General features: G+C 55.6%; 1 protein-coding gene across 3 annotated transcripts; it reads right to left on the reverse strand.

The window, feature by feature from the left end:
- Nucleotides 1–233: 233 nt before the first annotated feature.
- CASP9 (caspase 9) lies at nucleotides 234–14,361 on the reverse strand. Of its 3 annotated transcripts, none has more exons than XM_040987945.1 (9): nucleotides 14,173–14,361; nucleotides 10,885–11,260; nucleotides 8,004–8,038; nucleotides 7,132–7,308; nucleotides 6,631–6,720; nucleotides 4,690–4,837; nucleotides 2,743–2,928; nucleotides 1,833–1,942; nucleotides 234–992 (listed from the first exon to the last, which is right to left on the reverse strand). In XM_040987945.1, the coding sequence occupies exons 1-9, from the start codon at nucleotides 14,302–14,304 to the stop codon at nucleotides 903–905; spliced, it is 1,344 nt and encodes a 447-aa protein (XP_040843879.1). In that variant the 5' UTR covers nucleotides 14,305–14,361; the 3' UTR covers nucleotides 234–902. The 3 variants fall into 3 exon arrangements, with proteins under 3 accessions (XP_040843879.1, XP_040843881.1, XP_040843880.1); XM_040987947.1 differs by having other exon boundaries at nucleotides 2,743–2,925; nucleotides 10,876–11,260; nucleotides 14,173–14,360; XM_040987946.1 differs by having other exon boundaries at nucleotides 2,743–2,925; nucleotides 14,173–14,359.
- Nucleotides 14,362–16,311: the final 1,950 nt, after the last annotated feature.

Raw genomic sequence — 16,311 nt, forward strand, 5'->3', positions numbered from 1 at the left:
TATTCAAAAACCATCCTAAGATACAGGTCCCGGAGACCAGGACACGGGCCAGGGCTCAGAGACAGAGCCAGCCCCGGCACCTGCTCACAGCAGCTCTGGGCAGGGCAGGTGGGCAGCACTGGCTGCCACACAAAAGATCCAGACCCCGGCTGGTTCTCCCAATGTGACAAGAAACTCAGTCCCCATGCTGGTCCCACTCCTGGGACGGGAATCAGACAAGGGGAAGCTTTGCAGACAGCAAGTCTCCTTTATGAGCGAGAAGAGAGAGACAGCAAAGCAAGGAGGAGGCAGTAAGCCAGCCAGAGAGGCCACACCCACCTCAGAGTGGCACTGCAGGGAGTAACAAGGCAAGAGAAATGAATTATTTCCAATGCATCATTTAGCAGTCACTGAGCCCAGCTGACCCCACAGGTTCTCACAGCCCCACGTCTGTAGCAGAAATTCCCGCACGTCAGCCATTCTCCAGCGGGCACAGTTTTGGCCCCTAGGGCACATGTGGCAGTGCCTGTGCACACTGGCACCACACAGGAACGGGGGCACCCGACATCCATGGGACAGAAGCCACGGGTGGCGCTGAGTAGCCTGCTGTGTATATCACAGACCCCATGGCAAAGGGTCGTCCCGTCCTCAACATCAGCACCGCACAGGTCGGGAAGCCCAGGGCTCACAGGTGACGGTCCCTAGCCCAGAGCCAGCTCCGGGGGCAGAGCCCTGTGGTGTCCATGGCACTGCTCTTCCTCCACCTGCACCTGTCTCCCACACGGAAGCTGCTACAAGCTGTCCGTCACAGGGAGCAGAAGTCCAGACCCTTGCACAGGTTCCAAAAGCCTGGAGCAATGGAAGGTTCCAGACCTGGAGCACAAAGGTTTCGGGGTGAGCCAAGTGAGGGGGTCCTGACCCCACTAAGTTTTAAAGAAAAGTTTCTTCCGGAGAAAATTAAAACACCCAGGGATCTGTTTGTAAATCCCTCGCTCGGAAACGGCATTTGCGACCTGCGGAAGAGAAGCAGGAGGAGGACCATGAGTTCAGCTCTCAGTCAGATTCCAGAGGGGTGGGGGCAGCGGGGCGGGCTTACACAAGGGCCCAGCCACCACCTCCCTCAGTGCGGGATTCAAAGAACACGTACGTTACAATGGCCTAGTGCCTACGTCCTCGCCTTGCATGCCCTGGGATCTCAGAGAGGCACCAGTTCACGTCCCGGTAGTACTAAGTCCCACCTACCTCCCTGCTTGAGGCCTAGGAAAGTAGTAGACGATGGCCCAAAGCCTTGGGACCCTACGCTCGCATGGGAGACCTGGAAAAAGCTCCAGGCTCCTGGCTTCGGATCAGCTCAGCTCCAGCCATTGTAGCCACTTTGGGGAGTGAACCATCAGATGGAAGATCTTTGTCTCTCCTTCTCTCTGTAAATCTGCCTTTCCAATAAAAATAAATCTTTTTAAAAAAAAAGAACATGTGCCTCAATTATACGCTGAAAGAACACAAAATCTGGGGCCGGCCTATGGCCCAGATGCTGGCATATCTTCTGAGCGCTGGTTCAAGCCCTGGTATAAGACCTCCACTTCCGATCCAGCTCCCTGCTAACACTCCTGGGAGAGCAGCACAAGATGACCCAAGCATGTAGATTTCTGTCACCACGTGGCAGCCCTAGTTGAAATTCCAGGCTCCTGGGTTCAGCCTGGCCCAGCCCTGGCTGTTGCAGCCATGTGGGGAGTGAATCAGCAAGAACTAACATGGCTCTCACAGCAGCCAAGGCATTTCTGCCCCCAGCGTGGGCCTGGTGCCCACTCGCCCACCCCAAACCCCCAACCCCAGCAGAGGCAGGCCACGCTCACCCGGAGCAGGAGGGACTGCAGGTCCTCGGTGTGCGCCCACTGCCCCAGGATGCAGTCCAGGGTTTCCACATACCAGGAGCCATTCTGGGTGTCCCTCCAGGAGACGAAACCTTCAGAGGAGACAGCGGGCACTCAGTGGGGGAGCTGGCCTGTGCTCCTCAGATTCGGGCCCCCGGACACACGAGGCCAGAGCCCACATCCCTGCAGCACCCTCTCCCCGATCTCATGTCATCCTCGCTGCCCCCTCCTGACCTGCGCTGAGTCTTCCCAGCAAGGAAATGAAGGGACTCACCTAAGGGACGCAAAAGGACAGGAAGGGGGCATCTGGCCTAGTGACTGAGGTGCCCCTTAGGATGCCCGCATCCCCTTCCTGACTCCAGTTCCCTGTTACTGCAGATGCCAGAACACAGTGGTGATAAAGGCTCACCCGACAGAATCCCTGCCACCCACCTAAGAGATCCACACTCCACTGCCAGCTCACGCGTCAACCCAGCCCCGACCAGGCCACTGCAAGCTTTTGAGAAGTGAACAGATGGGATCCTTTCTTTTTCTCTGCCTCTCAAATTTTTATTTTAAAGGAAAGAAACTGCCATGTGTGCCACCAGCTTCCTGCCAGACCCTGTACTCAGAGCTGGTCGGCCACCTGAGTAAGCTCCATGACAATCCCTTTGCGACAGCTACCATCTCCACTTTCCAGAGGAGCAAAGCCAGGAGGTGGGCAAGGTGCGTGCCTACTGAAACAGTGCATCGAGGCCCAGAGAGATGAACGAATTTGCTCAGGGTCACACGAAGGCAAGAGCTGGAACCGAAGCGCGGGCACCTGCACCCAGCTCCTTCACCACAGAGCTGCCTCCAGGGCAGACCCCAGGATGCCGGGCCAGGACCACCAGGCGCTCCCTGCTGTGCTCACCTGGGAAGGTAGAGTAGGACACGAGGATGTCACTGGGCGTGGGTAAACTAGACACAGCGTCTGGCTGGTCATCAGCAGTCCTCGGGCCTCCTTGGAACGGGGTGGCATCCGGCTCTGGGCTGTGGCCAGCGGCGCTATCTTCAGAGTAAGTGGAGGCCACCTCAACCCCACGGTCCTTCTGCTCTGCTGGGAGCAAAGACAACCCCCTGCTTGTCTCTGAATCACACAGACCCAGGCTGCCAGCCCCCCATCTCCACCTCACACAGCAGATTCCCAGCCCCCAGCCTTCAGGTGCCCTCTGGAGCCAGGCTAGCAGTGCCCAGCACATAGTAGCAAAAGTAGAAACTAATGCCATGCTTTTTTTTTTCTAAGCCTTTATGAAGTAAAATGGCAGGTGGGGAGAGGAAGCAGAAGTTGCAGAACTTTTTAAAGCAGCTATAAACCATGCGTCAGCCCCGTCCTGTAGGTCTGAGGCGAAGGCCTGGCCTGGGGGCCAGTGCAGCTCGTGCTCAGTTGGTTCTTAGAGAGCCTCGTCAACTCAAAACTCCCCGTAAAACAAAGCTCGTCCCGTCCACCCGACCGAGGGGCAAGGGGAAAGGTGGTGCTTCCACACAGTAAACCCACAGCCACCGCAGCAAGCCCGCTGCTTGCTGCCTCCAGTGTCACCCTGCCTGATCACCCTGCACACTCAAGGCAGACGCAGCCGGGCCAGCCACCTGGCCTCCGGAAAGGGTGAGGTGCTCGGCCACGCTGGCATCCACACCACAGCCACTGGCATCCAGGGGGGCCTGTCAGCCCCTGATGCTGTGTGACCTCACCGCGATGATGTACTAAACGGGGTTCTGTCTGTTTTAATTTAAACACACACAGATGGAACAGAAAGTCTGGGATAGGCCTAGTGAGAAGGTCCCACCTGTGACACCCACAAACTATGAAATGGAGCACCTGGGTTCAAGGCCCAGCTGCACTCCTGATTCCAGCTCCCAGCTAGCGCGTACCCTCGGGGGTAGCAGATGATGGCTCAAGGGCTTGGATCCCTGCCACCCACATGGGAGACCCCAACTAAGGTCTGGCTCCAGGCTTTGGCATGGTCTAGCCCAGGTAGGAGCTCTATTAATGCCTATTACAAAGAAACAAAGGAATAAAAGAAGTAAGGAATCCAAAAGTCATTGAGATCCAGGACACCCAGCTAGGCATGAATTGCAGAACAAATTTCTGTTCTCAGCTCAGTGGCACCACCTTGTGGCAGCTCTGTAGAACGCCAGCTCACACAGCCTGGGGTAGCCAGCCTGTCTGAGCCACATTCCACCTTTGAAATCATGTTGTTCCTATGAAGCAGTTGTATTTTTGCTTTGCTCTCTTTGTAGCAGAGGGCACATCATTCCAAATTTTGCTTCTAGGTATTCTGACAGGGTTCTATTTCAAATCTTTAGAATCCACGTTAAGAGGTTCGAGTCAGTCTGGGAAACTGGCTGAGAGGCAGCTGTGCCTGACCCTGCCCTCCAAGCGCTGACCCAGATGAGTCCATCTTAGTGCAAGACGCAGCAATGCAGGCAGAGTGGGCTGCAGGAGCCGGCTAACCCCGGTTCTGTACGAGGCAGGACGTGTTCAGGGAAGAGTTTCTAGAGGTGAAGGCTCCTGATGGAGGTCAGGGCAGGCGTGGGGAGCGGCAGCAAGGGAGGTGGCAAGCTGCTCTCGCTGCTCTAACGCACACGCTTGCACCAGGCCTCTGCAGCGGAGCCATCCAACTGACATGAGCTCGTGACACTCCCGCAGAGTGAGACAGAGAAGTGCATTTAATATTGCCCCCCCACCCCCTGAGCGGGCAAGGCGGAGACCAATTCTGGCCAGATGCAGGGGCTGCCATACGGACCGTAGTGACCACATCTGGTCCCTCTCCCCCCTGGAGAGCCCCGTGGGCACGCAGCGGGGCCAAGCCATGCTTACCCCCGCCACAGGCCTGGATGAAGAACAGCTTGGGCTTCCCGCCCAGGCTGGGGCAGCCAGTCCCGTTGAAGATGTTCACCACTCTCTCGATGAACACGGGCCATCCGTCTGTACCATAGACGGCCCCTGGGAACTGCAGGTGGCTGGCCTGGAAGACCAAGAACCTGGTTACAAAGCCAAGCAGTGAGGGTCAGATTCCACGGCTGGCTCAGAGGCTTCACGGGGTCCAGCATTCGCAGGCCCCTTCTAGGGGCATGAGGCTGATTCACATAGAGTCAGCTGGTTCAGGAAGGGCCCAGGTCACCACCTGTCCCAGGAGGTCTCAAGTTCATGGGCTTCCTCTAGACCAGGGCTCCCCCCAGCATGTGCCATGCGACCAGCCGGAGCAGTGCCTGAGAAATCCAAGTGCCCAGGCTACACCCAGGCCTGCCAAGTCAGCATTTGGTGCCCCACATACACACCAGCTCACAATGCCAGCCCAGGGCACAGCTCAAATGCCAAGGCAAGTGGCAGGGCTGAGGGCTGCATTTCTCACCAGCTCCCAGGTCATGCCCTGCTGGGTCTCAGGACCACACTGTGACAGGGACACAGGAACACTAGCTGTCAGCGACAAGCCAGAGCTGTGTGGCTTTTAAGAGATGCTAGAAATGCTGATTGCTGTATGAAACTTCTTTTTTTTTTTTTTAAGATTGGTGAGATTGGCAGCAATTCATAACTGTTGAACTATTAAAACCACTTGAGCAGGACCCTTGGAACATGCCCCACATCAGGGACCTGGGGTGGGTAGGAGACTGGGTGGGGCTTCTCCCTTTATCTCCCCCTTTGCCCCAATCAACTATGTAAAGATTGTCAAAAACAGAGGAAAAAAAAGATCCATTCATTCAAAAAGCAGAGTTACAGAGAAAAGGAGAGACACAAAGGAGAGAGAGCTCTTCCGTCCCCTGGTTCGCTCCCACATGGCCACAACGGTCACGGCCATGCCACACTGAAGCCAAGAGCCTGAACTTCATCCAGATCTCCCACGTGGGTTGCACTAGTCTGAGCATTCCCCAGACACATGAGCAGGAAGCTGGATGGGAAGCAGAGCAGCCAAAATTCAAACCACAGCAGACAATGGCTTTACTCACTATGCCACAGCACCAGCCTTCAAACTTCCCAATTTTCAAAACACTGTACAGGGCCCAGCACAGCAGCCTAATGGCTAAAGTCCTTGCCTTGCATGTGCTGGGATCCTGGGTGCCAGTTTGTATCTCGGCTGTTCCAGTTTCCATCCAGCTGAGGATGGTCCAAAGCTTTGGGACCCTGAACCCATGTAGGAGACCCAGAAGAAGCTCCTGGCTCCTAGATTTGGATCAGCTCAGCTCTGGCTATTGCAGCCACTTGGAGAGTGAACCAGCAGGTGGAAGATCGTTCTCTCTGTCTCTCCTTTTCTTTCTGTATATCTGCCTTTCCAATAAAAACAAAACAAAACAAAAATCCTTTTTAAAGAATCTGTGCAAACAACAGGAACATAGTGACCTCTGGCTGGTGACAACTCATGTGTCCAGAAGACAAGGAGACTGGGACCCAGAGAAGGGAGAGGTACTGGTCATGACGAACAGACACAGTAGTGGCCAAGTCCCAAGGGGTCCCAGGGACCTGAGTCTCACCCAGCAGCCAGGGGCCTGGCACAATGGCCAGCAGGATCAGGGCAGGGTTGGAGATCTCTGTGTGCTGTGCCCCGCTGGAACCGAACCCAGGACCCGGCAGCCACTGAGAGAGCAGACCCCACCTCCGTCCTCCCTCTCCCACGGGGTGGCTCCCAGAGGACCCCACAGCTCCGGAGAAGACATCAGGGCGCAGACAGGGCTCCACACTCTTCTCCACCAGGCCAAGGGCATTTGGGAACGGGGAGGGACAAGGCTCCAGTGTGCCTAGGGCACATGGAGGAAAGTCTCCTACCTGGCAGCCATGCGACAGGATGACCACCACGCAGCAGTCCAGGGTGCTGTGGTCCCTCCGCGCCAGCTCCTCCAAAGCCAGGAGCATCTCCTACAAGGAAAGACAGCAAGTGAGCCACAAGCATGGATGGAGCAGGCAGGTCACAGGCACGGAGAAGCAGATGGGCCATAGGCGTGGACGGGGCAGGCGAGCCGCAGGCATGGACAAGTCAGACAGGCAAGAAAGCTGCAGGCGTGGAAGGGGCAGGCCATCCTCCTGGGCCTTTCAGGCGGTCAGCCCAAAGGCTTTGGCAGGACACCTGCTCTGCAGCCAGCAGTCAGGTAAACTGAGGCACAAGAGGTCACAGAGCAGTAGCCGAGAGAGCCAGTCCTAAAACCAGGTCATCTAGCCCTGACCTAGGAACACTGGGCCAACTGTGAGGGAAGGCAGTACGTGGGCAAGGTCTGTCACAGGAGCCTGGGCCCCCCGCCCCGAGCTCTCCAGGAGGACCGGGGATTGTACCTTGGCGGTCAGGTCGGACTTCACCTCCACAGCAAAATGCAGCAAGCAGAAGCGGCGCTGCAACTTCTCGCAGTCGATATTGGAGCCGGTGCGGGTGCTGAGCCCCGAGTCGCTGCTGAAGTTCACGTTGTTGATGATGAGGCAGTGGCCACAGGGGTCTGCGTTCAGGACATACGCCTGTGCAAGCACAGAACCCAGCATAACCCGGGGGCCCGTGGGAAACAGAGCCCCTGGATCCAACACGTGGGGCTCCCCATCTGCCCTGTGTGCTAGGCAGGAGAGAACTGGAGCGAGATCAGCTCCCATCTCAGAACTGACTCACCCAGAGGGCCTTCCAATCACGTGGCGCCAGGAGCACCTGAGAACTCCACAGCCGGCTCTGTGAGCAGCCATGAGCCCAGGACGCTGTCTGGGCATCCAATGGAGGCTGCTTCCACCCCAGCCTCACTCCCCCACTGTCCCCCAACAGCCCGTTCTTCGTGCTTAGGGTACTTAGCACTCCAGTCATGAGAGAATTCGTGATTGCACCAACAGATGGCTGTGACATCATGACACCATCTGTCACTGACAGAAACACCAGCCCACAACAAATGACTGCTTTCCCATCGATACGGCTGTCTGCTCAACCTCTCTCTCCAGCTTTAACGGCTCCATGGGGGTTAGAAACACATGGGATGGCACAGGGGAGCAACCCATGGTAGCGAGCACCGTGCCCTGGGACAGGCAGACCTGGACCGCTTAGGGCTGGCACCTGACCTTCCAGGTAAGGACTGGATGATCTGTTTGGGAGAGGGCTGTCCCGGGGTCATGGGGGTCCCTGGGGACTGGAACTCCATCCCCAGCTACTGGCCTCAGCTCACAGGAATACTCACCAAATCTGTGTCTCCTCTCGCTCTCCCCTGAACACCTGCAGACACAGAACGAGACGGAAACAGTAAGGTGAAGGTCACTGCAAAGGGGGTCCTCTGCGAGGACAGCCCCCATAGAGCAGAGGGGGAGCTCGGGGACTCTCAGCCCCAGCTGGTAGCAGTGTCACATGGCACGGCCGCCTTGCAGACCTGCCCCTAAGCCGCTAACAGAGAACCACTACACAGCAGCCTCTGACCAGCAGCCCAGGCTAGGGGCATAGCCAAGAGGAAGCGGGGCACGAAGGACTTGGCCAAAAGTCCTCATCGAGCCCCGGTCAGGAAGCCCCCGATGGAGACAATCAACCCAATAGGTTAATGGAAACACAAACTGGGATCCAATGGTACAAACAGCGTGAGATCACACCTGCTACCAATTCTTGCAATGCCACAGATGACCGCAAAAGAATATCTGGGAAGTAGAGGTGGGGAAGTCCATTGCATAACAGCAGAGATGGCACAGTGCTGGCACCATGGCATTGCTGATTAAGCTTCCACGCAGAACCAGCATCCCATAGGGACACTGGTTCAAGTCCCAGCTGCACCACTTCCAATCCAGTTCCCTATTTAAGGAATGGGAAAGCAGCAGCAGATGGCCCCTGCACCCACATAGAAGACCCGGAAAAAGCTCCTGGCTCCTAGTCTTGTACTGAACCAGCTCCAGCCATTGCAGCCATTTGGGGAGTGAATCAGTGGACGGAAGATCTCTCTTGCTCTGTCTTTCTTTCTCTCTCTGCAACTCTGTCTTTCAAATAATAAATAAATCCTCTAAAAAAAAAAAAAGGAGTAGGAGTTGGCACAATGGCTAAATTGGTTAATCCTCTACCTGAAAGTGCCAACATCCCATATGGGTGTCAGTTCGTGTCCCAGATGCTTCACTTCCCATCCAACTCCCTGCTCTGGGTAGGAAGGCAGCAGAGTCCTTGTAACCCTGCACCTGCATGGGAGACCCAAAGGAAGCTCCTGGCTCCTGGTTTTGGACTGACCCACCTCCAGCCATTGTGGTCACTCGGGGATTGAACCAGCAGATGGAAGATCTCTCTCTGTCTCTCCTTCTCTCTGCAGACCTACCCTTTCAGTAAAAATTAATAAATCTTTTTTTAATGTTAGCAATAAGAATTTTTAAAGATTTATTTTATTTTTTATTGGAAAGGCAGATATATAGAGAAAAGCAGATAGAGAAAGATCTTCCATCTCCTGGTTCACTCCCCAAATGGCCGCAATGGTGAGAGCCGAGTTTTTCTGATCCGATGACAGGCGCTTCTTCTGGGTCTCCCATGCAGGTGCAGGGTCCCAAGGCTTTGGGTCATCCTCCACTGCTTTCCCAGGCCACAAGCAGGGAGTTGGGAAGGAATTAGAGCAACCAGGACACGAACCAGTGCCATATGGGATCCTGGCACATGCAAGGCAAGGATTTAGCCACTAGGCTATTGTGCCAGGCCCAAAATAAATATATCTTAACAAATAAATAAAAAGTAGAGATGGAGGGAGAAATGGTGTGAGTTCATTTATATGAAGTGCAGGAGAGAAGGAAGAAGGGAAGGCACCAAGACCAGAGGCTCCTGCTATGCAGAGTCCACAGGGCCTGGTACACAGGAGGCCTCCAGAAACATCTGCAGGATGAGGGGCCGGCATGACATCCATCCACTCTGTGGCGCCAGCATCCCATACGGATGCCGGTTCATGTCTCAGCTGCTCTACTTCTGATCCACCTCGCTGCTATGGCCTGGGAAAGCAGCAGAGGATGGCCCGTCCTTGATCCCCCACACCCACATGGCAGACCCTCTTGGTTCCTGGCTCCTGGCTTCAGATGGGCTCAGCTTCAGCCATTGCAGCCATTTGGGGAGTGAACCACCACACCTTACATCTGCCCCCTGATGTTTCCATTGCTTTTCACTTTTTAAGATTCATTAGGGCCCAGCATGATGGCCTAGTGGCTAAAGTTCTTGCCTTGCATGTGCTGGGATCCCACATGGGTACCAGTTCATATCCTGGCTTCCCTACTTCCCTTCTAGCTCCCTGCTTGTGGCCTGGGAACAGCCCAGAGCCTTGGGATCCTGCACCCACGTGGGAGACCCAGAGCAAGCTCCTGGCTCCTGGCTTCATATTGGCTCAGCTATTGCAGCCACTTGGGGAGTGAACCAGCAGATGGAAGACCTTTCTGTCTGTCTCTCCTTCTCTCTGTAAAATCTGACTTTCCGATAAGAATAAATAAATCTTAAAAAAAATAAACTAGTACTCTAAAAAAAAAAGTATTTATCAGAGAATGGGAGACAAAAAGAGACAGAGAGAGAGATCTTCCATCCACTGGTTCACTCCCCACATAGTGTCCTGGTCACATAGACAAGGCTAAAATCAGAAAGCAGGAACTTCTTCCAGGTCTGGAATGGAAGGAAAACCCCAGAGGATCCTGGGATGCTGTGTGTGACGACCGAGGTGCTGGAGACCTGGGTGCATCCATGGTCCAGGCCATCCAGCCCTGCCCTGGGCACACCTCGCATCCTCAGGCAAGTTAGCTCCCCCTCCTAAGCCTCTGCTTGCTCCTCGCCAAGAGCTGTTGTGAGGGAAGCAGCAGGAATATGTCCTGGGCAGGTATGTTCTGAAATCTGAACAAAGGCCTCCCACCTGTCCCAAGCCCAGGGTTCATCTAAGCTACCCCTGGGACCCAGAAACAAACTCGGCACAATGGCTGGATCTAGAAACACAGAGGGAAAAGGGCATGCCAGAATGTTCCATCCATATCCCATAAGCTCTCAGGAAGACAACAGCAGAGGGAAATTCTGACCCTCAGCCCACCAGCTGCACCAACAGTCCCACGCCCCCACCCACCACTCTCCCCATACATCACCGAATCCTCCAGAAGCAGAGTCCACTGGTCTGAGAACCTCCGGCCTGAGTTTAGCTGAACACAGCTCCTTGGGCCCCAGCACCACGGGGGAGAGGTTTTCCGGGGGGGTCACCACCGCCGCCGAAAGATCCCGCTTGCCCATCATCGGCTTCTCTGCTTTGAGGCCCAGAGGCCCGAGCTCCAAGGGCACCAAGGGTGGGACTCTGATGGCCTCGAGAGCCTGCTCCCGCCTGCCAGTTCTCAGGAACGAAGCCAGTGCGTCCTGCCCCGTGTCCTCCAGGCAGGAGATGAACACAGGAAGGGCCTGCCTCCCTCGGCTCTCCAGGTCGATGACCAGCTGCCTGGCCTGGTCCCGGCGCGTCCCGGAGCCTGCGTGCTGTTTGGAAAGAAACACTAGACACAGTCACCCACTCACCACCACGGGGGTCTCATCCAGTCCTCTCAGGTCCCACCCAGTGCGAGTCTCAACCACCAGGCAGCTAGGCAGAAACGGAGCCGATGGCTTTAGCAAGTGCGGGGCCCTCCCCAGTCTCTGCTGTGTGTTCACCTGGCATTTCAGAGCCATCCACCCGTGCCCAGCTCCGTGCTAAATGCTAAAAGGACAGCCGTGAGAGGTCTTGGGCCCTAAAAGCAAGCATCTAGTGCAGGGACAGACAAATCCACAGAGACAGGCGCCAGGAGAGGAAAAACCCACCCACCGTGGCTGGGGCAGTCACGCAAGCCCCGAGGGGAAGGCTTCCTTGAGACCCCAGTGGATACCAAGAAGCAGATAACCAAATGCAGGATATGGCGGCAGGGAGGTGGGGGATGGAGATGGGCAAGGCCCTGGCCTGACTGTGCTGAGCTACGACATGTGGATTTCAAAATTGGGAAACCCGCACGTAGTTTTTTTTTTTCACAAGATGGATCTTGCTTGAACTTTGTGAAGGACTCTCATATGCATGAATTTTTTTTTTTGCACCAAAATAAACCTATCATTTAGTTCCACTTCCGATGAACTTTTGTAAGACCTCCTCATATAGACAGATTGACTCTATAAGACACTGGGTAGAGAGAAGGGAGAATGGCCAAAGCTGATAGGTGCCAGGATGGCTGACTGACAGGTGTCAGGACGGCTGACTGACAGGTGTCAGGACAGTTGACTGACAGGTGACAGGATGACTACTGACAGGTGACAGGATGACTACTGACAGGTGGCAGGATGGTTGACTGACAGGTGTCAGGACAGCTGACTGACAGGTAGCAGGACGGTTGACTGACAGGTGGCAGGATGGCTGACTGACAGCTATAAGGACGGTTGAATGACAGGTGTCAGGACGGCTGACTGACAGGTGGCAGGATAGCTGACTGACAGCTGTAAGAACGGTTGAATGACAGGTGTCAGGATGGCTGACTGACAGGTGGCAAGATGACTACTGACAGGTGTCAGGTCAGCTGACTGACAGGTGGCAGGACGGTTGACTGACACGTTTCAGGATGGTAGGACCACTGAGTCAGAAAACAGAGGGAAGATGCTGATTTCCAGCTGTCATCCTGGGGATTCTGCCAAGAAGACATCAGCCTGTCCTCGGGTGTCCTACAGGAGAACTAAGAGAACATTCCATGACCTGAGCAGCCACCAATCACAGGTGGCCACGGAGCACGAGGGTGGTCCACTGACTGAACATCGACTTTAAAAGTACTACCTCTTACATTTCAGTAGCTACATGGGGCATTAAACAGCACAGATCTGCCAGGTCACTGAGGAGGCAAGTCTCCAAGCAACTTCACTTTGGCAGGGGGGCGGACCCAGATGGAGTTCCAGGATCCTGGCTCTGACCACTGCGGACATCTGGAGAATGAACTAGTGGACAGGTCTCTGCCCCTCAGTGTGTGTGTGTGTGTGTGTGTGTGTGTGTGTGTGTGTGTGTGTGAATCTGCCTCTCAAATAAATATGTCTTGTAAAAAAAAAAAAAAACACACAAGAAGCCTGGGTAACTGCACGCTGGTCTGACCTGCACCACCAGAGCTGGGCAGCACGACAGAGGCTGCCCGCCACGGCGTCCAGCCAGACCTGCCTGGCACTTGAGCTTGGACACACAGGTGCATTCATCGGTAATTATCCGCCTGACACTGACCACAATCTCATAAAGATTCCTTCTGTGTAGGGCCCGGCACGGTGGCGCAAGTGGTTAAAGGTCCTCACCTTGCACGCCCGGGATCCCATACGGGCACTGGTTCTATTCCGGCAGCCCCGCTTCCCATCCAGCTCCCTGCCTGTGGCCTGGGAAATCAGTCGAGGACGGCTTTGGGACCCTGCACCCGCGTGGGAGACCCAGAAGAGGCTCCTGGCTTCGGATTGGCATAGCATCGGCCATTGAGGCTCACTTGGGGAGTGAATCATCAGACAGAAGATCTTCCTCTCTGTCTCTCCTCTCTGTATATCCGCCTTTTCAATAAAATAAATTTAAAAAAAAAAAAGATTCCTTCTGCGTAGAAGGCAGAATATCTACGGTGTATGTATGATGAAGGGGCCACCCCGGAAGGGTGGGCGCTGTGGCCCCATTCCCCAGCCCCTGTGAGCTAACTACGCAGACCTTGGAAGGGCCAGTCTCACCTGAGACCCCGACTGGGTCACCTCCCTGCGGCTTAGGCCTGTTAGTTCATCAGAAGCAGAAAAAAAGAGGAAGCAGTGTTCTTCCCACAACTGCAAACGTGCAGCTAATCCCCGGATTAGAAAGGAAACAGAAGCTTAAAGCACGGCAGCATGGAGACTGGGCTTCGCAGGTGCAGCCCCTGGCCGGCCACTCTCACCCGCTCCCATACCCTTACTGCGGAGAGGGTCGACCCAGACACTGCTTCCAAGAAAGCCCCACCTTTATCATCACTGCCCAGCACCCACATCTCCTCGCCTCACTTGCAAAGCCCTTCCTGAACACCTCTAGGGCGGGCACTACCTTCTCCCACAGCCATTACCTTATTTAGTCCTCAGGGCAGCATTGCCTCTGTGCCCATTCCACTGCCCGGTAAACTGAGGCAGTTCAGAACGGCACATGGACAATCTGACAGCAGCATGAGTGCCCCCAGACCACTGAGTTGGAGAAGAAAAACCCATTCGGCTAATATGAAACCCAAATACTAACGGGACAGCGGCTGCACCTGACACCCAAACCAGAGGGTGGAGCGAGATGCCCTGGTTCTACCCTAAGGAAATAAACTCTCCCCAAAGCGCGGGTCCTGGGCCGGGGAGGGCGGGAGCTCCTCCGGAAGGGAAGTCTGTGCCGCGCCGCGGGCGGGTCAGGGGCGCACCTGGATGTCCTCCACCATGTCGGGCGTGAAGAGCTCCCGGCTGACCAGAACGTCCCACAGCTCGGCCACCTGCAGCTCGCTCACCAGCCGTACCCGGCTGCGCCGCAGGAGCTGCCGGTCGGCCTCGTCCATGGCCGGCAGACGACGGGGACCCCGCTCCGTCCTCTTCCGGGGCTGCGCCCCACCCGTTCCCCAGCACCCGCCCCCGGACCCGGGACCCCGGGACCGCCCCCGACCTAGGAGCCGCCTCCGCCCTCTGCCCAGCCTGCCCAGGCAGGTCCCGTTCCCGAGCCGCTTCCGGGCCTACGTGTCCCGCCCCCGCGCCATGGCCACGCCCCCGAACCGCCCCGCGCTGTAGTCACGCCCCCGAGACAGCCTCCGAGCCATAGGCACGCCCCCAGGACCGCCCCCGCGTCGTGGCCACGCCCCTGAGGCGGCCTCAAGTCATAGCCACTCCCACGGGATAGCCCCCGCTCCGTAACCACGCCCCCTGGACCGCCCCTGAGCCGTAACCACGCCCCCGAGACAGCCTCCAAGCTATAGGCACGCCCCCGGGACCGTCCCCGCATCGTGGCCACGCCCCCAGGGCCGCCCAGCGCTGTGACCACGCCCTCGAGACTGTCCCGGAGCCGTAACCACGCCCCCCGGGACCGGCCCCGCTCCATAACCACGCCCCGAGACAGCCTCAGAGCCATAGGCACGCCCACGGGACCGCCCCGAGTCATAGCCCCGCCCCCAAACCGATCCCGCGTCCTAGCCACGCCCCCAGAGTCACCGGGCGCCATTATCACCCCCAAAGGCCCGCTCCACACCCTCGCCACGCCCTACAACCCACCCCTACGTCAAAGCTCCCTTCTAAGAATTTTCAGGCCGTTCGCAAAAATTCAAGCAGGCCCTAGCTGGAGGAATGGCTACAGAACCCCTTATGTGGTGTGGATTGGCCTACCCAGCATACATAAACTCAATCACTGACATCTGGGCGGGGGAGAAAAGTAGGCATTTATTGCAATGCCCAAAGACAGGAGCATCCTGGACTTCTCAGGGGGATAAAGGCAGTATATCATTGGTTTTTTTTTTTTAAGATTTATTTAATTGAAAGGCAGATTTACAAAGAGCAGGACAGAGAGACAGATCCTCTGTCTGCTGGTTCACTTCTAAAGTATGAAATGGCCTGAGCTGAGCTGATCCAAAGCCAGGAGCCAAGAGCTTCTTCTGGGTCTCCGACATGGGGGCAGAGTCTCAAGGCTTCAGGCCATCCTCTCCTGCTTTCTAAAGCCACAAGCAGGGGGCTGGATGGGAAACAGCAGCCAGAATACAAATTGGCACGCATATGGGATGGCGCATGCAAGGCGAGGATTTTAGCCACTGAGCCATTGAACTGGGCCCAAGGAAGCAAATCTTACAGCCCAAAGTTGGGAATGAAGGGCTGGCCTTGTAACATAGCCTGTGACTCCTGCATCCCAAGCCAGAGTGTAATTCCTAGCTGCTCCATTTCAGATCCAGCCTCCTGCTTATCTGCGTGGGAAGGCAACAGGCGTGCTTGTGTTCCTGGAAGATCTGCGTGGAGTTCTTGGCTGTGGCTGTCACCTAGTTCCATCCCAGCTCTTCTAGGAATTTGGAGAGTGAACCAGCAAAGGGAAGATCTGTGTGTGTGTGTGTGTGTGTGTGTGTGTGTGTGTGTGTGCACATGTGTGTGTGTGAGAGAGAGAGAGAGAGAGAGAGAGAGAATTCTGCCTTTCCAATAAGTGATTAAATTTTTTTTAATTTTATTTTTTATGGTGCTTACATAGTTGATTAGGTGGTAAGGATTGAGGATTAGGGGTAAGTTGATGAGATCATTGTTTCCAAATTTTCTTTTTCTTTTTCCTGTATCCGGGGGATGGGGAACATAAGGGAGAAGCCACACGCAGCCCAACTGCCTTAGTACCGGGGATGGGGAATGGCTACCCAGTGTCATCCCGTGGTCCCTGATGTAGAATATTCTTCAAGGGTTCTGCTCAAGTGGTTTCAATAATTCTGAAATACTGTCGATCTCACTGATCCAAGGATGAGGAAATCCTTCCAAGGTCCATTGGCTGATACAGTCCACCTTAGAGTCTCCATTCGCCCAGATACTTGCTGTCAACACTTGGCTGAGGT

The sequence above is a fragment of the Ochotona curzoniae genome, unplaced genomic scaffold (assembly GCF_017591425.1).
Source record: "Ochotona curzoniae isolate NIBS_2020 unplaced genomic scaffold, NIBS_Ocur_1.0 contig_4792, whole genome shotgun sequence".
NCBI lineage: Eukaryota > Metazoa > Chordata > Mammalia > Lagomorpha > Ochotonidae > Ochotona > Ochotona curzoniae.